A 25,119-nucleotide genomic window follows, 5' to 3' on the forward strand; every position below is an offset into this window, starting at 1 on the left:
GCAGATCCCTGAATGACTTCGATCAGCTGCCTGCGCCTGCGCAAAGAATGGGGAACGGCGCCTTTGTGTGAAAACATCCTTGTTGACGTCACCGTGCAGCCAGTGCCTCTGCTGCTTTTATTATTGCAAGGGAAGGTAGATTTGCTAACAGGCAGAGCCCTAGTTCATCTAGCATCTTCTAGAAGTTCTGCACTTGGCACTTGACATTCGGGTGTAGGATCTGTCTGCAGTTAACTCTGCGCCGGTGTAAAGTCTGTGCTATTAACACATTCATGTAGATGGTTCACAGTAGTCCAGTCACGTGTTTTAGTAAGGCCAGACACACTGGGTTTCCTGGTTTCATGTGTCAACATTGATTATGTGTTAATTGTGTAGTTTGTTTTTTTCCCCCCTTAGTTTATTCTCATGTTCTGTCTCTTTATTCTTTCCCAGACATCTTTTGTTTGTTTGTTTGTTTGTTTGGTAGGTTTGTGTGTGTGTTATTGTTGTGGGTTGATTGATTTGCTTTGCTTTTTTTGAAACAAGAATTTCTCAGTGTGGACTAGGATGGCCTGGAACTCACAGAAATCCACTTGCCTTTCCTTCCCTAGGGTTAGGATTAAAGGTATGGACCACTACTGCATAGTTGTATTCAAAAATTTAAGTCAGAGGATGTTACAGTATTTAATATTCATTCTTGCCTTGATCATCTTTCACTCACGATTACCTTTTCTCATCAGTTTTTTGTTGTTGGAGCATAAATTGTTAGGCTTTTTATTGGACTTTTGCTGCCTCTGTAGCTCAAATTCTGTATTGTTGTAACATGATAGAGACATACTATCCAAGATGGCAGGACACCACATGGTAGCTTTCTACTCAAAGTTAGTTCAGCTCCCAGTTAAGGTGCGCCCATCCCAGTTTATCCCTGAGCCTTTTGCAAAAGGAGCTTTTAAGCACAAAAACCATGTTCTGGATTGACAAACTTCAGTTAAGAAGAACAGTCAGTCAGAAGTGGAACTAGAGAAGCCATGAACCAGGTTAGTTAATGAAGACATCCTGTAACTACGGACATCGATGGATTAGGCCTTTGCTTTTATGGTGGTAGGTGGCGCTGTCCATACTGAGTTTACAGCCTGAATGATACTGCCATCATGGAATCAGTTGTGCTAAGGTCTGGGGCTGTGTGTTACATTCCCCACTGGCCTTAGTGAATGAGTCAAATAATGGATTCATTCAATTTTAGTTTAAGATGCAGGGCCCCACTGTTAATCCAATCAGACTGAAAATTTTCAGTCAGTGCTGAAAGCAGGTTAGTTAGCTAGGGGACCAAGAGTACAGAGACTAGTATCAATTGTTTCCCTAAACATGGGAAGGTATTTTAAATTACTCCTGATCAATTAGCAAAGAAACAACAGGCTTTTTTTTTTTCCCCAAAGCAAGACATATTTTCTATTATCTTGTGAGAAGTAAATCTTCTCAATTTTGTAGGTTCATTTTTATAAGGGAATCTAACTTGTTTTAATTGAGAAGCAAACTTTTAATACCATTTGGTCCTGATCTTATACTTAGTTTGGAAAGCGTCAGAAGAGGCACATCTAGTCAATCCATTAGTACATGCCCACAAAGTACTCTCGGAGCTCGGTATGATCGTTATCCAGATGAATTCATCTATAGAGTAGAACATTAATATGGGCTGGCCCTAGTCACCATTGAATTTTGTCAGCCAATGAGCTGTTAGTCTGGCTAGTTCCTATCCACATGTAGTGTGACAGGGATCCGGTGTGTGAGCATAACCAACAGTCTTGACTGAATGCTGCCTGCAAATGTTTAACTCTGTCCCAGGGGATCCTTCCTGTGGCATAGAATCCCGCTCTACACTTTTTCCTATTTCCCCAGGGCCAGAATCTCTTTAAAGGAAGTTTTCTGAAAGCCCCAGTTTTAGAACCTCTCCCTCCCCCTTTTAATGGAAACTCCCTTCTTTTTGGCAACTAGGGGGCTCAGCTGCAGGGCATGCATAGAATTATAAACTCTTATGTCCCTATGTCAAAAGACAAACCTCCATATCTTTCCTTTCTATAATACAACTATGCATTTAAAGTGGGCATCAGCGAGCAAAGGTCAAAATGAATATTAGTTGCTGGTCTGTAGGTACATTAGGTAATACCTTCCCTGTATCTGTCTTAGTTCCCAGGTTGGGGAACTAAGCCTAAGGGGTTGGACCTGAGTTGGGGTTGGACCATGACTCTTATATTCGTATCAAACATAAGACTTGGGTAAAGGTGGAGGGGCAAGGAGAGGAAGGGAATGGAGAACAGATGAAACTTTAATTTTAATGGGTCCACACTCAAGAGACAGTCATTTGGCAGCAGTTGTGGCATCCAGATTTTGGTCTGGGTGTGGTGGATCCATGATGTAATACCAGCTACCTTCACGGCCACCTCTTAGGGTTCACCCAGGTTAGTTCCAGTGTCCCTTTGGCTGTTCACTTGACTCAGTATCATTGGACTGCAACAAGGGCAAACTGCTGGTGGATACGGAGGTCGGCTGTTTCTCTCAGGTAGTCCAGTAGTCTTTATGGAGGACTGGAGTGCCTGCAGTGATTGAGAAAGAACGGTTGGGAGAGTTCTGCCACCTGCAGTCTCTGAGCGTGTAAAAGAATGTAGAATGGTTTATGAACAAAATCTCATAGTGGAGTACATCCCCCACTACACGGGGTGCAGCTGACTAAAGCAAAGGAAGGAGGCCTGTCCATTCTTTGGTAGACTCTAATGAGAGTTTTGTTACAGGTTTTTCGTTTTGTTTTTTTGTTTTGTTTTGTTTTTTTGGTTTTTAGTGTCCTGTTTATTCTTTTTACCTGGCCAGAACACTGAGGTCTATATGCAGAATGAAGTTTCAATCTGTGTCTAAAGCTTTAGCTATTAGTTGAGAGATTTTGGCCGGGTCATTGCTGGATCCCATTTCTGGGGGAGGCCAAATCAGGGGACCAGTTCCTGGGAGAGTTTTTTAAGGTGCTATGTGAGTAGTTTTAGTGCAGGTGGGGGACATTTTTACCCACCTGGAAAAGGTATGTATAAAAACTAGCAAGTACTTTTATCCTCCCCGGTCAGTCCAGAACTTGGTTAAGTCAGTTTTCCCAGGGCTCTTTGGGATTTGTTCCCTCATTTGGACCCTTTTCTGGGTAAGGGCTCTTTGATTTTGATTCATTTGAGCACAAACCTGGCATCTGGCTGAGACATCCCGTGCCAGGCTGTCCAGTATAACATACCTTGGTCTGTGCAGGATCCCACATGGGTTGCTCGGTGGAGGTTAGTTACCGACAGTCCTGCCAGTTGTTTTTGTGAGAATGGTCTTTTGCTGTGGTTTCCTCCATCAACCTGTGGGTTTGAGTTGTGCATTTCTTCTTTGTCATGGAGTCTCAGGCAGGAAGGGGTCCTGGTATATCATCAGAATATCAACAGGCTCCATTGGTCTTAGGCCCTTTTGTGTGGCAGCTAGGTCAGAAGTCCAGGAGTGGAGGGCAGCAATTTGTAAGGGAAGCCAAATAACCTGTAGGAGGGCCATGGTTTTTACATTTCCTTTTCCTCAGTGGTGAGAAGCCCTTTTTCTCTATAGAGCATACTGTGGACATGTGTGGTAGTAAAAGCATCGTGACTATCTGTGCATTTGGTGGTGGACTTTCCTTTTCCCACCTGAGAGCCTGGGTCAGATTGCTCAGACCTGCTTGCCTGGCTTGGACCCAAATTATTTGAGTTCTAGTAACTGCTGCAGTTCCTGCTTACTTGTTTTCACCTTTTATTGCCGGACCGTCATGGACTAGCACTTCTGTTACTAGACAACAGGGTAGCAGAATTTTTGGCTGTGGGATTCTTAAACTATACTGGAGTGTGTGCCAGAAGTAAGATCTGGTATTGGGCCACACAGCCATTAACAGGCAGTGTTTGATGATTCTTGGGGAGGGGCTCACCATGTCACGTGGTGCTATAAGGTCCTGACCTTGTTTGTTTTCTTAAGTATAAATGTGTCTCATCAGAGAAGGTAATAGTGGCTTTGAGTTTATGCAAAAGATCTTGTCCCGATAATCAGTTTCTTTTGTTAAGTAGCTCTCCAGCAGCTCGAATCTTTTTTTTTTTTACTCTTTAATCTTTTTTCTAATATCCAGAGAGCCAATTGGTGACAAAAATAAATAAATAAATAAATAAATAAATAAAAATCTTTTTAGCAACTGTCTTTAATCTTTCTAAAAAGTACTTAGTGAACTTGCTGAAAGTCTCCCTGGTCAGTGTTGGACAGACGGGAACATTTGTTCTGTCCAGGCTGTGTTGCCTGGCAGCGGTTTCCCTGCCCAGAGCAAGGGCAGAGGAGATTTTACCTTTTTCAGAGAATGGTGGGTTTTATGGTCACATGTTGAAAAGGAGACATACATTAGGAAGGTGAATGGCTTAGCTCAGAAGAACAATTTCCCCTCCCTAGGACTCTGAGAGTGAGCAGAATGGAGGGAATGACTTCTTGGGGAAACTATTTTCCTCTCCCTGTGTTAACTGAAGTCTGTGAACCCAAAACATAGTTTGGGGGCTTAAAAACTCACCCTGAGAAAGGCTCAGCACTACGTTGTAGAAAGATTTTCATGCCCTAGCAATCTTCTCTGGATAAAAAGCCACAACATTTGTGGAAGTCCAGCTAATACCCACAGACTAGCCCTGGTATCTCTTAGAGGGCAGAATGATACAAAGGTCAGGAGACTCCTGAGGGATGCACAACCTGAGCTATTCAAGGTCCTCAGGACTTCCTTTGATAATTGGCTACAAATGCTCCAGAGGGATCTGAGGCCCCTACCTGAAAGGGGAAAATTAGAAAGTCACCTGTTCCGTTGGTAACTCTGTTTGAGGTGCCTTCTGTTTGGACACATAGGAGACAAATAGGACAGTGGCTGATCCAGTGTCCTGGAACCATGTGAGACGTCAGTGGATGTCTCTGTCTGGTTCAGGTGTATAAATGTGTGACGACCATACTGGCTGTTTCTACTGTATATCTGTCTCTGTGTGTGTGTGTCTATATCTTTCTACGTGTTTCTATCAGTTTTCTTTTCTGTGTTGATCTGTGGCATTCTCTGGTGTGAAACCCTCTCCACGTGGTTTAACACCTATGTTCCCTCCTGTTTGGACTCAACTCCTACTGGCTCTGCCAGGTCACCCAAAGGAAGGGGAGGGGAGAGGGGTAGAGGGGAGGGGAAGGAAGAGGAGGGAATTAAAGAGAAGGGGAAGAAAGGAAAGGAGAAGAAAATTGTCCATCTGTTCCACTTCAAGAGCAGGGTCGCTTGTTGTGTTGTTGTTGTTGCTAGACTCCTGCTCACACTCAGGGTTGGTCCCTGTGTGGAGGTGGGGAGAGGCCAGGCCTCTTATCCAGGCCACATCCAGTACCCTACCCCCCAGGCATATATCGACATACCATTCTTGTCTTTCTGGGTCTAGATTACCTCACTCAGGATGATCTTTTTGAGTTCCATCCATTAACCTGCATATTTCATGATGTTATTGATTTTAGTTAACTGAGTAATTTCTATTGTGTAAATTTACCACATTTTCTTTATCCATTTTTTGGTTGAATGATATCTAGATTGTTTCTCGTTTCTAGCAGTTATGAATAAATGAACATAGTTAAGCAAATGTCCTTAAGGTATGGTAGAGCATTCTTTGGCTATATGCCCAGGAGTGGTATAGCTGTGTCATGAGGTAGACCTGCTCCCAGTTTTCTGAGAAACCACAAATCGATTTCTGAAGTGACTTTGCCAGTTTGCAATCCGGCCAGCCTTGGAGGCGTGTTCAGTCTTGCCAGCAGGAGCTGTCACTTGAGGGGTTTTTGTTTTTAATTTATTTTTTTTTTATCTTAGCCATTCTGAAGGGCATAAGGTGGAATCTCAGAGTTGTTTTGATTTGTAGTTCCCAGATCGTGAAGGGTGTAGAACATCTTAAGGGCTTTTCAGCTATAAGAGAGTCCTTTTTCGAGAATTCTCTGTTTAAGTCTGTATCCCATTTTTAAATTTGGTTATATGGTTTGTTCATGTCTAGTCTTTTGAGTTCTTTCTATAATTTTGACATTAGCCCTTTATTGGATGTGGGGTTGGAGAAGATCTTTTTCCATTCTGTATGCTGCCATTTGACAGTGTCCTTTGCCTCACAGAAGGTTTTCAGTTACATGAGATCCCATTTATTAATTGTTGATCTTAGTATTTGCCTGATTGGTGTTTTGTTCAGAAAGGTTTTTTCTGTGCCAATGTGTTCAAGGCTATTTCCCGTTTTCTCTTTTATCAGGTAAAGTATAGCTGGTTTTATGTTGAGGTCTTGATCCATTTGGACTTTAGTTTTTACAGGGTGATGGATGTGGCTTCATTTGCATTCTTCCACCTGTAGACATCCTGTTGGACCAGAACCATCATTTGAAGATGCTCTCTTTTTTCCAGTGTATAAATTTGGCTTCTTTCTAAAAAATTACATGTCCATAGATGTGTGGATTTACTTCAACTCAATTCCATTTATCAGCCTACCTCTTGTTATGCCAATAGTATGTGTTTTTTATTACTCTTGCTGTGTAGTACAACTTGAAATCAGGGATGGTGATACCTGTTGAAGTTGTTTTATTGTACAGGATTGTTTTAGGTATCCTAAGTTTTTTTGTTTTTGTTTTTTGTTTTTTCCTATGAAGTTGAATATTGTTCTTTCAAGATCTGTAAAGAATTGTGTTGGAATTTAATGGGATTTAATTCATTGCATCGAATCTCTAGATTGCTTTTGGTAAGATGGCCATTTTTACTGTATTAATTCTACCAATCCATGAGCATGGGGGATCTTTCTATCTTCTGAAATCTTCAGTTTTTTTTTTTTTCTTCAAAGACTTGAAGTCTTTGTCATATAAGTCTTTCACTTTCTTGGTTAGAGTTACACCAAGATATTTTATATTATTTCTGACTATTGTAAAGGTTATTGTTGTTCTAATTTCATTCTCAATCTGCTTATTATTTGTATATAGGAGGGCTACTGATTTTTCTTTTTTATGAGTTAAGTTTGTATCCAGCCACTTCATGGAAAGAGTTTATAAGCTGTAGGAGTTCCCTGAAAGAATTTTTGAGGTTGCTTATGTATACTCTCTTATTGTCTGTGAATAGTGATCCTTTGACTTCTTTCCAATTTGTATTCCCTTGATCTCTTTGTTGTCTTATTGCTGTAGCTAAACCTCAAGTACTATATTGAATAGATACAGTGAAAGTGGGCAGCCTTGTCTTGTCCCTGATGTTAGTGGAGTTGCTTTTAGTTTCTCTTCATTTAAATTTGATGTTGGCTATGAGCTTGCTGTGCATTGCCTTTCTTATATTTAGCTATGTGCCCTTTATCACTGATCTGTCCAAAACTTGTCATTAAGGGCTATTGGATTATGTCAAAAGCTTATTCGGGATCTGATTATATGACTGTTTTTTCCTTTCCATTTGTTTCCAGGATGGTTTACATTTATTTGTATGTTGAGCCATCCACACATGCTGCATCTATTTTCAGGCTTGCTCCTGCGAACACCTGGAGCTACTGCTCTTGTTCCACTGACAGACCACTGGGTGGCGCTCTCGGGGAAGTTGCCAGACGGCAACATGGCCGCAGCTGTTCTCGGAGCATAGCCAGGAACTCAGGGCTCCCAAGGAAGAATAATCATGTTTTTGAAATTACACACAACACGTGCATCTCTAGCCGGATGCCTCCTTGATCATGGCAGATGATCTTTTTCATGTGTTCTTGGATTTGGTTTGCAAGTATTCTATTGAGTATTTTTTATTATATGTACTTACATAATTTTAAAATTCATATTACATCCCAATTGCAGCCCACTCCTCTCCTCAAAGTATCACCCTTACAAATCTCTCCCTCCATTACCTCCTTCCATTCTCCTCAGAGAAGGGAATGTCTTCCTTGGGTACAACCCGCCTTTGGACATCTAGCCTTAGCAGGACTAAGCACCGAAGCCCAACCAGGCAGTTCAGGTAGAGGAAGTGGATCTAATGCAGTCAACAGTCAGAGACAGCCCCCCTGCTGCATTTGTTAGGGGACACATATGAAGACCATACTGCGCATCTTCCACAGATGTGGGAGGAGGGGCTAGCTCCAGCCTCTTCATGCTCTTTGGTTTATGGTTCAAGTCTCTTTGAATCTCCATGGCCCCAGATTAGTTGATGCTCTAGGTGTTCTTGTGGTGTCCTTGCCTCCTCCTGTTCACTCAATTTTGTCACCCACTCCTCAGCCCCAATCTCCACCTGCCATTTGGCTATGGGTCACTGCATCTGTTTCCATCTGCTGCTGGATTAGTTCTCTCGGGAGACTAACTAGCTTCCTGGGTGCAAGCATAGCTGAAGATCATTAATAGTGTCAGGGCTTGACTCTCTCCCATGGGATAGATCATATGTTAGGCCAGTCATGGATTGGCCGTTCCCTCAGTCTCTGCTCCATATTTATCCCTGCACATCTTGTCAGCAGGAGAAATTTTGGGTTGAAGGTTTTGTGGGTGGGTTGATGTTTTTTATTGTATTTTATTGAGTATTTTTAGTTTATAAGGGAAATTGGCCTGTAATTTTTTTTCTGTTGAATCTTTTTGTCTTTTGGGTATAATGTTTTCTGAGATCCCATAAAATGAGTTTTGTAATGTTCTTTCTGTTTCTATTTTGTGTAATAATTTGAGGAGTATTGGTATTAGCTCTTTGAAATTCTGATAGAATTCTGTATAAAAATCATTTTGCCTTGGGCTTTTCTTGGTTGGGAGATTTTTTTTTCCCTTTTGAGTTTAAAAAAATTTTTTTATTAGATATTTTCTTTATTTACATTTCAAATGTTATCCCCTTTCCTAGTTTCCCCTCCAAAAATCCTCTCCCCCCTCCTCCCTCCCCCTGCTCCCCGACCCACCCACTCCCATTCCTGGTCCTGGCATTCCCCTATATTGGGGTGTAGAGCCTTCACAGGACCAAGGGCCTCTCCTCCCATTGATGACTGACTAGGCCATCCTCTGCTACATATATAGCTAGAGCCACAAGTTCCACCATGTGTTTTCTATGACTGGTGGTATAGTTCCAAGGAGCTCTGAGGGTACTGGTTAGTTCATATTGATGTTCCTTCTATGGGGCTTCAGTCCCCTTCAGCTCCCTGGGTATCTGCCTAGTGTTTGGGTTTGGTGGTTGTTTATGGGGTGGATCCCCAAGTGGGGCAGTCTCTGGATGGTCATTCCTTCAGGCTCTGCTCTGAACTTTGTCTCTGTAACTCCTTCCATGGGTATTTTGTTTGGTTGGGAGATTTTCAATGACCTCTTTTCCTTGGGTGTTATAGGTCTATTTCAATTGTTTATCTGGTCTTGTGTTAAGTTTAGTAAATATTGTCGATCAAGAAAATAATTTTGTTTTAGATTTGCCACTTTTGTGGAGTACAGGTTTTTAAAGTATGACCTAATGATTCTTTGTATTTCCTCACTGTCTGTTGTTATGTCCTCCCCACTTTTGCTTTTAAAAGTGAGATAGGGTCATGTGATGATGGTACACACCTTTAATCTCAGCACTTGAAAGGTGCATAGGTAGAGTTCCATGCCAGTCTTGTCTATAGAGAGATTTCCAGGACAGCCAGGGCTACACACAGAAATCTTGTCTTGGAAAAAAAAAAGAAAGAAAGAAAGAAAGAAAGAAAGAAAGAAAGAAAGAAAGAAAGAAAGAAACTAAGGAAGAAAACAAACAAACAAAAACCCAAAAACCAAAAATGGGACAAGATGGTATAACATTGTTTCTCTACTCATTCAGGCCCTGTGATGTCCTGGTGTCTTTCCCTGTGCTATGGATGCAGAACTGATACTGTGTTTCTTTTCTTTTCTTTTCTTTTCTTTTCTTTTCTTTTCTTTTCTTTTCTTTCCTTTCCTTTCCTTTCCTTTCCTTTCCTTTCCTTTCCTTTTATTTTTTCTTTTCCTTTTTAAAAAATTTTTTTATTATGTATTTTCCTCAAGTACATTTCCAATGCTATCCCAACAGTCCCCCATACCCTCCCCCCCACTTCCCTACCCACCCATTCCCATTTTTTGGCCCTGGCGTTCTCCTGTACTGGGGCATATAAAGTTTGCAAGTCCAATGGGCCTCTCTTTCCAGTGATGGCCGACTAGGTCATCTTTTGATACATATGCAGCTATAGTCAAGAGCTCCGGGGTACTGGTTAGTTCATAATGTTGCACCTACAGGGTTGCAGATCTCTTTAGCTCCTTGGATACTTTCTCTAGCTCCTCCATTGGGGGCCCTGTGATCCATCCAATAGCTAACTGTGAGCATCCACTTATGTGTTTGCTAGGTCCTGGCCTAGTCTCACAAGAGCCAGCTATATCAGGGTCCTTTCAGCAAACGCTTGCTAGTGTATGCAATGGTGTCATCGTTTGGAGGCTAATTATGGGGTGGATCCCTGGATATGGCAGTCTCTAGATGGTCCATCCTTTTGTCTCAGCTCCAAACTTTGTCTCTGTAACTCCTTCCATGGGTGATTGTTTCCAATTCTAAGAAGGGGCAAAGTGTCCACACTTTGGTCTTCGTTCTTCTTCAGTTTCATGTGTTTTGCAAATTATATCTTATATCTCGCTATACTAAGTTTCTGGGCTAATATCCATTTATCAGTGTGTACATATCACTTGAGTTCTTTTGTGATTGTGTTACCTCACTCAGGATGATGCCCTCCAGGTCCAACCATTTGCCTAGGAATTTCATAAATTCATTCTTTTTAATAGCTGAGTAGTACTCCATTGTGTAAATGTACCAGATTTTTTGGTGTTTCTTTTCTTAAGGGTGTAAACATCACTAAGGTTTGTGGGTATTTTCCTGCATGTATGTGTGTGTATGCCATATGTGTGCAGTATCCTGAAGAAGCCAGTGCTCTGAACATGATAAAAATCTCTCCACCCCTTTATTCAGATAGATACTTAATATGTAATTTTGTTCCTAGGGTAACTTGGGAGCTAAAGTTATGAAAAAAACATTTAATTTCAGGCTGGTTTGAAAACTTAACTTCTACCAGGCCTGGAGAGATGGCTCAGCAGTTGAAAGCACTGGGTGTTCTTCCACAGGTTTGGGGTTTAATTCCCAGCACCCATATGGTGAGTGTCAGCTGTTTTTAGTTCCGTCCCAGGACAACAAGCCTTTTCCCATGTCCAGAAGCACTTCAGAGATGGGGAGGAAGGATGCACATGCAGGCAAAGTACTCATGAGCGCATAATAAAGTTTAAAGAAACACTCTCCTTCCCTACTCAATACTCTCAGTTTCCAGATGTCAAAGGAGCAGGTCTACGAGTACAGAAGGCCTGGGGAGAAGAGCAAGGCATCACTTTACCTACCAGGCAGGAGAGGCACCCCTAATTGACTTACCTGCAGAGCCCTCAGTCCAAAATCTGGAATCTGTAAGACAGCATTGCATGATGATGGTGCTAGGTGGTGAGACTCAGAACTGCAGAGTAGGGTCCTTGTCAGATAGAAAGCATGAAGGCAAACCCTCTGACACTTGTACCACATCTATGGAATACCATGTAGGAGGGTAGGTGTGTTTGGTAGTAATCTACCAAGCACCTACCTATGTGGAGATCTTAGTAGCATGTATAAGTGACCCAGGACAGCAGTGTGAAGCACTTCCAACACCTCAGCCTCTGGTCAGAGTCACTATCCAGATGTATGGTGAACCTTGGTTCATATTGATAATAATTTGATTGGGCAGACCCTATTTCATAATTCTTACTCATTTTATTACAAATTTCTTTGCTTTCTGCTCTGTTTCTCCTTTCTTCCTCTGTTTTTGTTTTTCTTTGCCATCTGAGAGTACAGTTAGCTGTTTGATCCAAAAGACAGTGCTTAGGAGATAAGCATTTCCATGGAAAAACTTGTTAATTGTGCCTGTGTTAGTCTAAGGAAGCTGTGTGGAGATACCTTTTGGTAGGAGGTAAACTGAATGCTTTGCTTCCTGTTGTCACCTTGGCAGTGTGGTGAAAGGAGATCTGTTTTGGTCAATGGTTGTACTACCACATAGCTAGCTAACTTGTTGAATTTTTAGGTTTGGGTGAGTTTATGGTTTCCTTATTGTTTTTCGTCTTCTTTATAACATTCTGAATTTGAGCCTTTGAGGTATTTGTGAAGGCACCACAGCACATCCTTGAAGGTCAAAGGAGTGGATTCTCTCCTGGTTGATGACCACAGGCTCGCGGAGTTGGTTCCAAGTGCATTTATTCACGCAGACATGTAGCCCGCTCTTTATTGCTTTCCCCTCTAATCCTCCTATTTCAGTACATTGGTTGTATATACTAGATATACAGTGTGTGCCTCAGACCTGCTCAGGCTGTGTTTACACAGCATTCAGCCTGAAGACTGTGTCTGCCTTATGGTCATCATCTATCTTATTGCCGAGCTCTCTTGCGATAGGAAGTTTATTGTGGCCACTTTTCACTTGTGAGAATCTGGGAACACAAGAGTGGACAGTTTACCTCACATGTGCCTTTCAATTTTCACTTTGGGAGTTTGATACTTGGCACATCTTTGAGTAGCAGACATATGCCCACTGAGCCTTAATCAGATAGTTATTTTCAGGCAGGGTGTGCTTATGAGCCCAGGATTTTTGTCAACTCAGAAGCTGTACCCTAGTGAGTGAGAGGCCACAGTCTCCTCATGAGGAAAAGCCACAGGAGAAAATATGGGTTCCTTTTTAGGACAGGTGGGAAAAGTCAGATATACTGCATTTCAGCAGTCCCGTGAGGTCTCCTGTGGTCCCCTGAATTTGAGTGAGGTCTCATGCAATGCCTGGAGGTCTACTGAGGTCCTGCGAGAGGTGCCTGTAGCTCCCAGGCAGAAGCAGGGCCTGTGGATGACTTTGCTCAGCTGTCTGTGTCTGTGCAGAGCATTGGGAGTAGGAGCTCTTGTGTGGAATCATCTTGGTTGCTGATATCAACATGCAGTGACCACACTTCAGAGCCTTTCATTGCCCCCATTGAAGTACTTGTCAAGCTTTAGCAGAGGGTGTTATGTTTTAGACCATGATGGCTTGCATCCATAACCCTGGTACTGATCTCCTGATTCACCGAGTTGTAGTTATATAACATTCTCCCTATATTTGTGTATATTTCTACTAATTTTTAATTTTTGGAATGTGTGTGACACTTTTGCATATATGCGTTTATGGATTTGTACCACTTATGTACTGCTGTTTACTGAAGTCCGAAGAGAGCACTCGATTCCTTTGACCTGGAATTAGGAATGGTTAGAGCCTCCAAGTGAGTGCTGGAGATGGAGCCAGGTCTTCTTCAAAAGCATCAAGTGATCTGATCTGTTGATGCGTCTTTAGGATACACACTTACCATATTTTTGAGAGCCCTTTGATCTATAACTTATTAAAAATAGATTCCTTTGTAGGAATATCAGATTAACTTTACAGTTTAAACGGGATAACTCCAGGTTTTGATGATGAGTACAGAATTAGAGGGAATGCTTTAAATCATTGGAGGAAACTCAAGTGAGCCCCTGTTACTCCCTATCTTTTTGGCTTTGTTTGTTTGAGGTAGGGTCTCATTATGAACATTTGGCTATCCAGGAAATCTCTACATATATCAGGCTGTCCTGGAAATCTCTACATAAATCAGGCTATCCTGGAAATCACAATTTTACTTTTTATTTTCTCCTGCAGTTTGGGATTAAAGGCATGTACCACTGATCCAAACTGTCCATTCTTTTTTGAAGTTAATAATTTTGATTCAGTTTTGCTGATGTTTACTAGATAGTGTCGCTCTGTCTCTCTGTCTGTATGTCTCTATGCATATGTTACTATGCATTTCTCCTGCAATGCTAAATCCTGTTCAGTTGGCATAGAAATAGACAGCACCATCCTCAGTTTTTATTTTATTATATACTTATGAGTTGCATTTGAAATTCTATTACATGGAATTAATATGGCTAGAAGATAGAATTATGTAAACATATTCTCAATGAACTAGACTTTTACAACACACTAAGACACCATTTCTATTAAGTATTTGTATGGCATATTTTAGGATCTAGTAACCTATGAGGATGTGCATGTGAACTTTACTCAAGAGGAATGGGCTTTGCTGGATCCTTCCCAGAAGAGTCTCTACAAAGATGTGATGCTGGAAACCTACAGGAACCTCACGGCTATAGGTAAGAACTAGAGTTTTCACTTGCTTTTTTACCTTAAGGAGACAACCCTTTCTTGGAGATTGGTACTCTTCTATGGTTTTAACCTTGAAAAAGGAAGAGTTTGATAAATTAATCAGGAATTGATCTGAGGTTCATTGAAGAGAGTAATTTCAGTTTTGCATAATTTTCATTAATATACATTTTCTGGTACTGTATTTTAGGCTATAAATGGGAAGACTTCAATATTGAAGAACATTGTAAATGTCCTAAAAGACATGAAAGGTAATTTTTATATGTAAGCTGATATGTGTGTGTGTGTATATGTGTGCATATATATATATATATATATATATATATATATATATATATATATGCGCCCTGAACTTTTTAAAATTTATTTTGTCATGAAAAATGGTTCTTGAAGTGATCATAGTTTTTTTACTAAATTATGTTACTTATTTATAGTCCAAATATTGTCTCCCTTCCCTGTCTCCTCTCCCGGAGTTCTTCACCCCATTCCCCCTCTCCTTTGCTTCTGAGAGAGTGCTCACACTCCAAACACCCACACCTACCTCACCCTCCCCAGCATCCCCTTTCCCTGGGGCATCAAGTCTCTACAGGATTAGGCACATTCTCTCCCACTGAGGCCAGACAAGGCAGTCCTCTGCTACAAATGTGCTGGGGGCCACTGACCAGTCCTTTTTGGTTGGTGGCTTAGTCTCTGGGAGCTCTGAGGGGTCCCAGTTAGTTGATACTGTCGTTCTTTCCTATGGAGTTGCCATCCTCTTCAGCTCCTTCAATCCTTCCCCCGTCTTCAGTAGGGGTCCCGACCTCCGTCAAATGGTTGCCTGTAAGTATCTGTAACTGTCTCAGTCAGCTGCTAATAGAGCCTCTAAGGACAGCCATGTTAGGTTCCTGTCTGCAAGCACAACATGGTATCATTAATAGTGTCAGATTTGGTACGTGCATATGGGATGGATCCCAAGTTGAGCGGGTCACGGGATGACATTTCCTTAAGTCTCTGTTCCATTTATATATTTTCTGTATTTCCTTCAGACAGGAACAATTCTGGGTCAAAAAATTTGAAGGAAGGTAGGTGGTCCTATTCCTCTGGGCCTTGTCTGTCTTTTCAGGTTCCATCTCCTAACTGTTCACCATTTTGGCTAAGGTCAACCCTATTGAGTCCTGGAAGCCTCTCATATCCCAGATCTCTGAGACTTTCTAGAGGTTGTCTTTGTGTGCCCACCGCCCCCACCCCCACCTCCCATCAGCTGCATATTTCCATTCATTCTCCTGGCCCTCTGGGCTTCTCTCCTGTCTCTCTCCATATGTGATCCTCCTCTTCCTCCCTCTGCCTCTCATGATTGTTTTGTTCCCCTTTTGAAGTGAGATTGAGGCATTCTCACTTTGGACTTCTGTCTTGTTAAACTTTATACAGTTATACAGTCTGTGAGTTGTGTTGTAATTATTCTGTATATTTTGGCTAATATCCACTTATCAGTGAGTACATACTACGCGTATCCTTTTTGGTATGGGTTACCTCACTCAGGATTATATTTTCTAGTTCCATCCATTTGCCTGCAAAATTCGTGATGTCCTTGTTCTTCATGGCTGAATAATATTCGATTGTGTAAATAAACTACGTTTTCTGTATTCATTGTTCAGTTGAGAGACATCTGGGTTGTTTCTAGCTTCTGACTATTGTAAATGAAGCTGCTTTAGACATGGCAGTGGGACATTTTCCTCTCCTTTGTGTTTTGTGGAGCATAGTTCAGGTAGAACTATTTCCAATTTTCCAATTCTGAGGAATGGCCAGATTGATTTCCAGACTGTTTGTATCCAGTGCAATCCCACCAGCAACAGAGGAGTGTTTCTCTTTCTCCACATCCTCACCAGCATGTTCTGTCACTTGAGTTTTTGATGTTAGTAATTCTGATTGGTGATGTAAGGTGGAATCTCAGGGTCATTTTGATTTGTAGTTCCCTGATGACTAAGCATGTTGAACATTTCTTTAAGTGCATCTTGACCACTGGAGATTCCTCTGTTGTGAATTATCTGTTTAGCTCTGTACCCCATTTTTAATTGGTTTATTTGGTTTATTGGAGTCTAACTTCTTTAGTTCTTTATATATTTTGGATACTAGCCTCTGTTGGGTGTTGGGTTAGTGAAGATCTTTTCCTTATCTGTAGGTTGCCATTTTGTCCTGTTGACAGTATACTTTGCCTTACAGAAGCTTTAGTTTCACGAAATCCCATTTATCAATTGTTGCTCTTAGAGCTTGCGCCATTGGTGTTCTGGTCAGGAAAATTTCCCACATGCCAATGCGTTCAAGTCTATTTCCCACTTTCTCTTCTATTAGATTCAGTGTATCTGGTATTATGTTGAGGTCCTTGATCTACTTGGATTTGAACTTGGTACAAAGTGATAAATATGGATTAATTTGCACTCTTCTGCATGTAGACCACCAGTTACTCAAGCACCATTGGTTAAAGATGCTTTCATTTTGCTACTGTATGGTTTTGGCTTCTTTGTCAAAGATCAAATGTCTCTAAGTATGTGGGTTTATTTCTGGGTTGTCAATTCTATTCCATTGATCAACTTGTAGAACTCTGTACCAATACCATGAGCTTGATATGAGTGATAGAGATTCTCCCAGAAGTTCTTTTATTTTTCAGGATTGTTTTGGCTATCTTGGGCTATCTTGGGCATTTTGTTTTTCCATATGTTTTTCCATATGAAGTTGAGAATTGTTCTTTCCATGCCTTTGAAGAATTGTGTTGGAATTGTGATAGGGATTGCATGAAATCTGTAGATTGTTTTTTGTAAGATGGACATTTTTCCAACTTCTAATGTCTTCTTCAATTTCTCTGGGACTTGCAGTTCTTGTCATACAGACCTTTCACTTGCTTGGTTAGTGTTACATGAAGATATTTTATATTATTTGTGGCTACTGTGAAGGGTGTTGTTCCTTTAATTTCTTTCTCAGCCTGTTTATCATTTGTATTGAGGAAGGTTACTGATTTGTTTGAGTTAATTTTATATCCAGCCACATTGCTGAAGTTGTTTATCAGCTGTAGGAGTTCTCAGCTTCTTTTTTGGGCCACCCATGTATACTATTATATCATCTACAAAAAGTAGTACCTCGACTTCATTCTTTCAAATTTGTATACCCTTGATCTCTTTTTGTTGTCTAATTGCTCTAGCTTGAGTTTCAAGTACTATATTGAATAGATAGGGAGAGAGTGGGCAGCCTGCCTTATGCCTGGTTATACTGGGATTGCTTCTGTTTTCTCTCCATTTAACTTGATGCTGGCTATTAGTTTGCTGTGTGTTGCTTTTACTATGTTTAGTTATGTGCTATGAACTCCGGATCTCTCCAAGATTTATAAAATGAAGAGAGTTCAAAGGCTTTTTCAGCATCTAATGACATGATCATATGATTTTTTTTTCCTTTGAGTTTGTTTACATACTGGATTACATGGATGGAATTTTGTATATGCATCATCCTTGCATCCCTGAGATGAAGCCTACTTGATTGTGGTGAAAGATGGTTTGGGGGGTGTTCTTAGATTCGGTTTCCAAGAATTTTTAAAGTATTTTTGCATCTGTATTCATTACATCTGTAAGCAAAATTGGTCTGAAGTTCTCTTTCTTTGTTGGGTCTTTGTGTGGTTTAGGTGACATAGTAACAGTGGCTCTATAGAAGGAAGTAGGTAGCATTCCTTCTGTTTCTGTTTTGTTGAATAGTTTGAGGAGTATTGTTATTAGCTTCTCTTTGAAGGTGTGGTTACATTCTGCAATGATCATTGGCTGGATTTGGTTGAGAGATTCAAAATGGGTGCTTCTCTTTACTTAGGAGTTATGGGACTGTTTAGATTGTTTACCTGATCCTAATTTAACTTTGGTATGTGGTATCTGTCTAGAAAAGCATGCATTTCATCTAGATTTTCCGGTTTTGTCTGGTATATATAGACATCTGTAGTAAGATCTGCTGATTTTTTTTCAGTTTCCTCAATTTCGGTTGTTATGTCTCCCTTTTCTGATTTTGTTCATTTGGATACTATCTCAGTGCCTTTTATTTAGTTTAGCTAAGGGTTTATCTATCTTTTTTTTTTCTTTTTCTCAAAGAACCAGCACTTGGCTTTGTCGATTCTTGGTATTGTTAACTTTGTTTCTAATTGGTTGATTTCAGCACTGAGTTTAATTATTTCCTGCCATCTTTCTCTTGGGAGTGTTTGCTTCTGTTTGTTCTAGGCTTTCAGGTGTGCTATTAACTTACTAGTAAAGGATCTCTCCAGTTTCTTTATGAAGGTACTTAATGCTTTGAATTTTCCTCTTAGCACTGCTTTCATTATATCCCATAAGTTTGGGTGTGCTGTGCCTTCATTTCCAGTGAATTCTAGAGCGTCTTTAATTTCTTTATTCCTTCCCTTATCAAGTTATTGTTGAGTTGAGGGTTGTTCAGTTTCCATGAGTATGTGGGCTTTCTGTTGTTTTGTTGTTATTGAAATCCAACCTTAATCCGTGGTGGTTTGATAGAATATGTCAGATTATTTCAATCTTCTGTATCTGTTGTGGCTTGTTTTGTGTCCAGTTATATGGTCAGTTTTGGAGATGGGTCCATGAAGTGCTGAAAAGAAGGTACATTTTCTTTTTAGTGGGTGGGATGTTCTGTAGATATCTGTGAAATCCATTTGGTTCATAACTTCTCTGAGTTTCACTGTGTCTCTGTTTAGTTTCTGTTTCCATAACCTGTCCGTTGGTAAGAGTGGAGTGTTGAAGTCTCCCAGTATTATTGTGTGAGGGTCAATGTGTGTTTTGAGCTTTAGTATGTTTCTTTTATAAACGTGGGTGCCCTTAGATGTTCAGAATTCAGACTTCATCTTTGTGGGTTTTTTTTTTCTTTTGATGAGTATGAAGTATCCCACCCCATCTCTTTTAGTAACTTTTGGTTGAAAGTATTTTATTAGATCTTATAATGGTGACTCCAGCTTGTTTCTTGGGACCATTTGCTTGGAGAACATTTTTTTCTGCTCTTCACTCTGAGGAGTGTCTGTCTTTGTTGCTGAGCTGTGTTTCTTGCATACAGCAAGCTCCTTTTTCCTTTTCAAGTCTGTTAGCCTGTTTCTGTTTATTGGGGAATTGAGTCTGCCGATATTGAGAGATATTAAAGACCAATGATTGTTAGTTTCAGTTATTTTTGTTGTTGGAGATGGTATTATGTGTCTGTGATTCTCTTCTTTTGGGTTTGTTGTGAGATAAGTAATTTCTTATGGTTTCTTGGGTGTAATGTTTCCTTGTGTTGAAGATTTGCTTTTAGTGTCCTCTGTAGGGCTGGATTAGTAGAAAGGAATTGTTTAAATTTGGTTTTGTCATGGAATATCTGGGTTTCTCCATCTGTGATCTTAATGGTTTGTATATGCGTGGCTCAGGGAATGGCACTATTAGGAGGTGTGGCCTTCAGTTGGAGTAAGTGTGCCACTGTGGGCGTGGGCTTAAGACCCTCACTCTAGCTGCCTGGAAGTGAGAATTTTCCTAGTAGTCTCCAGATGAAGATATAGAACTCTCAGCTCCTCCTGCACCAAGCATACATGGTAGGATGCTGCCATGCTCCTACCTTGATGATCATGGACTAAACCTCTGAACCTGTAAGCCAGCCCTAATTAAGTGTTGTCCTTTATAAGACTTTCATTGGTCATGGTGTCTGTTCACAGCAGTAAAACCCTAACTAAGACAATGATGATTGAGAGTTTTGCTGGGTATAGTATCCTGGGCTGGCATTTGTTTTCTCTTAGTGTCTAGATGACATCTGTCCAGGGTCTTCTGGCTTTTAGAGTCTTTGTTGAGAAGTCTGGTGTAATTCTAATAGGTCTGCTTTCATATGTTACTTTTAATATCCTTTCTTTGTTCTGTGCATTTAGTGTTTAGGTTAGGGAAGTTTTCTTCTATGATTTTTTTGAAGATGTTTGCTTGCCCTTTAAATTGGGAATCTTCATCTTTTATTTCTATTATTTTTAGGTTTGGTCTTTTCATTGTGTCCCAAATTTCCTGGATGTTTTGGATTAGGAACTTTTTACCCTTTCTATTTACTTTGACAGATGTGTTGATATCTTTTCTTGTATCTTCTATGCCTGAGATTATCTCTTCCATATTGTGTAGTCTGTTGGTAATGCTATCATCTGTAGATCCTGATCTCTTTCCTAGGTATTCCGTCGCCATGGTTACCTTCATTTGTGATTTCTTTATTTTTTCTATTCCCATTTTACGTCTTGTATTATTTTGTTCAATTCGTTCATCTGTTTGATTGTATTTTCCTATATTTCTTTAGTGGATCCATTTATTTCCTCTTTAAAGGTCTCTATCTGTTTGCCTGTGTTTTCTGTATTTCTTTAATGTGGTTATTTATGTCCTCCTTAAAGGCCTCTTTCATCTTCATGAAATGGAATTTTAGGTCAGAATACTGCTCTTCAGGTATCTAGGGCTTGCTGTAGTAAGAGAACTGGGTTGTTGATGGTTCCATATTTTACTGGCTTCTGTTGCTTATGTTCTTATGCTTGCCTTTTGCCATCTGTTTATCTCTGGTTTTAACTGGCCTGGGTTTCTCAGACTGTAGCAGGCCTCCTTGGAGGCAGGTAGGGCTGTGTGACTTGGGTTAGAGCAGGGCTCCTGTGTCCCTGGTTAAAGTAGCCCTCCTGTTTCCCTGTGTCCTTATGACCCTAGTTAGGACAGACCTCCTGGGAGACAGGCTGGCTCTGGGGTCTGTTAGCAGGCATGTTAGTGTTCATGGTTATGACAGAAAGACCTTCTGGGAGACAGATGGGCTGTTTTCCTGGTTTTTACAGACCTCCTGGGAGACATGTATGCTGTGCTCTGAATTATGGGAGAAAGGTAACTTACGGGGTCACGGAGTGGACCAGGCTGTCTGACTTGCCTTAGATAGGTTCAGGTGGTACTCTGAAGTTGTAATGAAAAGTAAAAAAGTATAAATAAGCACAGCTTTGTGCTGATTATGAAAATCTTGCAATGTCCCATAGTGATTGATACTATTAGGAGGTATGGCCTCATTGGAGTAGGTATGGCCTTGTTGGAGGAAGTTTGTTACTGTGGAGGTGGGCTTTGAGGTCTTCTATGCTCAAGCTATGCTCAGTGAAACAGTGTCACCTTCTGTTGCCTCAGGATTAAGATGTAGACCTCTCGACTCTTGTCTCCAGCAACATACCTGCCTGTATGGCACCATTTTTCCCTCTACGACAATAATGGACTAAACTTAAGAGTTACTGTGGTCATGGTGTCTCTTTACAGTAATGGAAACCCTAACAAAGACAGAAGCAAAACAAGAAGCTGGCATTGGTGGCAGATACCTTTAATCCCAGCATTCAGGAGGGAGAGGCAGGCCGGTCACTAAGAGATGGATGCTAGTTTGGTCTACAGAGTGAGTTCCAGGACAGCCAGGAAGGTTTCTCTTTCTATGAAGAGAAATGTGGTCTCAACTCTTGCTCCCCACACCCCCAAAAAAAGAATGAATTGAGACTAGGAAACAATGTGGTAACTAATGTCACAATTTTAGTCATATATATGTGAGACCATTATGTACAGCTGTCTATCCGTTTCGTTTCTTATTACCTAATTACTGTAAAAGGCATATACATTGGTAAGGAGATTAATGTATATCTAAGATCTTTTATAAGCAAATCATGCATATTAAAGCTAGTGTCCCTCATATACTTATGTTGACTTTTCCTAGTTTAGTTAGAGGAACAGTTCATGAAAGAAAAGAAGGCTGTTGTAGTTGACAAGCCTGAATCCTATTTGTATTTATGAGACAAATTATTAGATTATTTATGCAGTGTAAAAATCTTTTATTTGTTATCCTTCATTTAATAGGTATATCATCTGTCACTCTGGATTCAAGCCATGTGAGGATAAGCAATATAAAAAGAAGCAATGTACCCTTGTCTCTCCCAGAACAATTAGACAATGTGTAGTAGTTCCCACTATGAGAAGACATGATGACTGTGATACAGATTTACAGTTAACTGGTTTTCTAACTTCCATGGCAGCCCATCACCAAACTAACACTGGAGAGAAACCTTATGAGTACAAGGAATACAGAAATTCATCTGTCTATACTGGTTCACTTTGCACCTGTCATGTGGCTCACAAAATAGGGAAATATTATGCATATAACCAGTGTGATAAAACCCTGAGTTCTTCCAGTTCTCTTCTAGGATGTGAAAAAATTCTGGTGGGAAAAGGAAGTGATAAATCTGAGCCATGTACTAAAGGCTTTAACCATCATAGGTATCTTCAAACACATAAAAGAACCAATAGTGAAGATCTCTATGAATATAATCAACATGATAAAGACTTTAGATCTAATTCATCTGTAAAATTACATGAAAGAACTCATTTGGAAATTGAACTTTATGAAGATAATCAAAGTGAAAAAGCCTTTGCAACTCATAGTCTTCATCAAGTACCTAGATCTCATACTAGAGAGGAAAGGTATGGATATGATCAATGTGGTAATACCTTTGCCTGTCTTAGTTATCTTCAAATACATGAAAGAATTAGTTTGGAGAAACCCTTTGAATGTAATCAATGTAGTAAAGCTTTTGCATATAAAAGACATCTTCACAGGCATGAAAAGATTCATACTGGAGAGAAACCCTATGGATGCAATCAGTGTGGTAAAGCCTTTGTATATAACAGTTATCTCCAAAGGCATAAAAGAAGTCATACTGGAGAGAAACCCTATGAATGTCATCAATGTGGTAAAGCCTTTTCACGGAACAGTCATCTTTACCGGCATGAAAGAAGTCATACTGGAGAGAAACCATATGGATGTAATAAATGTGGTAAAGCCTTTGGGCGCAACAGTACTCTTCAAAGGCATGAAAGAAGTCATAATGGAGAGAAACCATATGGATGTAATAAATGTGGTAAAGCCTTTGGGCGCAACAGTACTCTTCAAAGGCATGAAAGAAGTCATAATGGAGAGAAACCTTATGAACGTAAACAATGTGATAAAGCCTTTGCACAGAATAGTCATCTTTTCCATCATGAAGTAAACTGTACTCAAGAAAAATCCTATGGATGTAGTCAATGTGGTAAAGCCTTTGCATATAACAGTCTTCTTCAAAGGCATGAAAGGAGTCATACTGGAGAGAAACCTTACGAATGTAATAAATGTGGTAAAGCCTTTTCACAAAACAGTCATCTTCATAAGCATGAAAGAAGTCATACTGGGGAGAAACCTTATGGGCGTAAACAATGTGATAAAGCCTTTGCACAGAATAGTCATCTTTTCCATCATGAAATAAACTGTACTCAAGAAAAATCCTATGGATGTAGTCAATGTGGTAAAGCCTTTGCATATAACAGTCATCTTCAAAGGCATGAAAGAAGTCATACTGGAGAGAAACCTTACGAATGTAATAAATGTGGTAAAGCCTTTTCACAAAACAGTCATCTTCATAAGCATGAAAGAAGTCATACTGGGGAGAAACCTTATGGACGTAAACAATGTGATAAAGCCTTTGCACAGAATAGTCATCTTTTCCATCATGAAATAAACTGTACTCAAGAAAAATCCTATGGATGTAGTCAATGTGGTAAAGCCTTTGCATATAACAGTCAACTTCAAAGGCATGAAAGAAGTCATACTGGAGAGAAGCCTTACGAATGTAATAAATGTGGTAAAGCCTTTGGGCATTATAGTAATCTTCAAAGGCATGAAAGAAATCACACTGGAGAGAAACCTTATGAATGTAAGAAATGTGGTAAAGCCTTTTCACAAAACAGTCATCTTCATAAGCACGAAAGAAGTCATACTGAGGAGAAACCTTATGGACGTAAACAATGTGATAAAGACTTTGCACAGAAGAATCTTCTTCACAGTCACGAAAGAAATCTTTCTGGGCAAAAGCCCTGTGAATATAATCAAAGTGGTAAAGCCTTTGCACAGAATAGTCATCTTTTCCATCATGAAATAGACCATACTCAAGAAAAATCCTATGGATGTAGTCAATGTGGTAAAGCCTTTGCATATAACAGTCAACTTCAAAGGCATGAAAGAAGTCATACTGGAGAGAAACCATATGGATGTAATAAATGTGGTAAAGCCTTTGCACAGAAGAATAATCTTCACAGTCATGAAAGAAGTCACACTGGAGAGAAACCTTATGAATGTAAGAAATGTGGTAAAGCCTTTTCACAAAACAGTCATCTTCATAAGCACGAAAGAAGTCATACCGGGGAGAAACCTTATGGGCGTAAACAATGTGATAAAGCCTTTGCACAGAATAGTCATCTTTTCCATCATGAAATAAACTGTACTCAAGAAAAATCCTATGGATGTAGTCAATGTGGTAAAGCCTTTGGGCGTTACAGTAATCTTCAAAGGCATGAAAGAAGTCATACTGGAGAGAAACCTTATGAATGTAATAAATGTGGTAAAGCCTTTTCACAAAACAGTCATCTTCATAAGCATGAAAGAAGTCATACTGGGGAGAAACCCTATGAATGTAATCAATGTTTGAAAGCCTTTGCGTGCAAAAGTAACCTTTACAGGCATGAAAGAAGACATACTTGAGAGAAACACTATGGATGTAAACAGTGTGGTGAGGTCTTTTTACAGAATAGTCATCTTCATAGGCATGAAAAAGTCATACTGAGCCAAAAGCTTATGCATTTAATCAATGTGATAAAGCCTTTGCATGTTATAGCAATTTTCAGAAGCATGACAGCATTCATGCTTGTAAAAAAGTCATAAAACTAATGAGTGAGGTAAAGCCTTGCATTCCACATACATTTTTCCCATTGAGCTATCTCTGGGGCCTGAGTAAGGTTTGTAGAAACAGTTCATCATTAAAGTAATGTCTCATTTACAAATTGTAAACATATTGTCATCCAAGGATTTAAGAACAAACAATTTGAATAATAAAATTAGTTACAAGTGAAACTGA

At 40.1% G+C, this 25,119-nt stretch overlaps 1 protein-coding gene across 2 annotated transcripts; it reads left to right on the plus strand.

The window, feature by feature from the left end:
• On the plus strand, positions 1-25,119 carry Gm4924 (predicted gene 4924). 2 transcript variants are annotated; one of them, XM_017314181.1, is made up of 5 exons: positions 1-135; positions 14,047-14,173; positions 14,374-14,434; positions 15,209-15,244; positions 22,037-25,119. In XM_017314181.1, exons 1-5 carry the CDS (start codon positions 13-15, stop codon positions 24,744-24,746), a joined length of 3,057 nt encoding a protein of 1,018 aa, XP_017169670.1. In that variant the 5' UTR covers positions 1-12; the 3' UTR covers positions 24,747-25,119. The 2 variants fall into 2 exon arrangements, with proteins under 2 accessions (XP_017169670.1, XP_017169671.1); XM_017314182.1 differs by lacking the exon at positions 15,209-15,244.

The sequence above is a fragment of the Mus musculus genome, chromosome 10 (assembly GCF_000001635.26).
Source record: "Mus musculus strain C57BL/6J chromosome 10, GRCm38.p6 C57BL/6J".
Classification (NCBI taxonomy): Eukaryota; Metazoa; Chordata; class Mammalia; order Rodentia; family Muridae; genus Mus; species Mus musculus.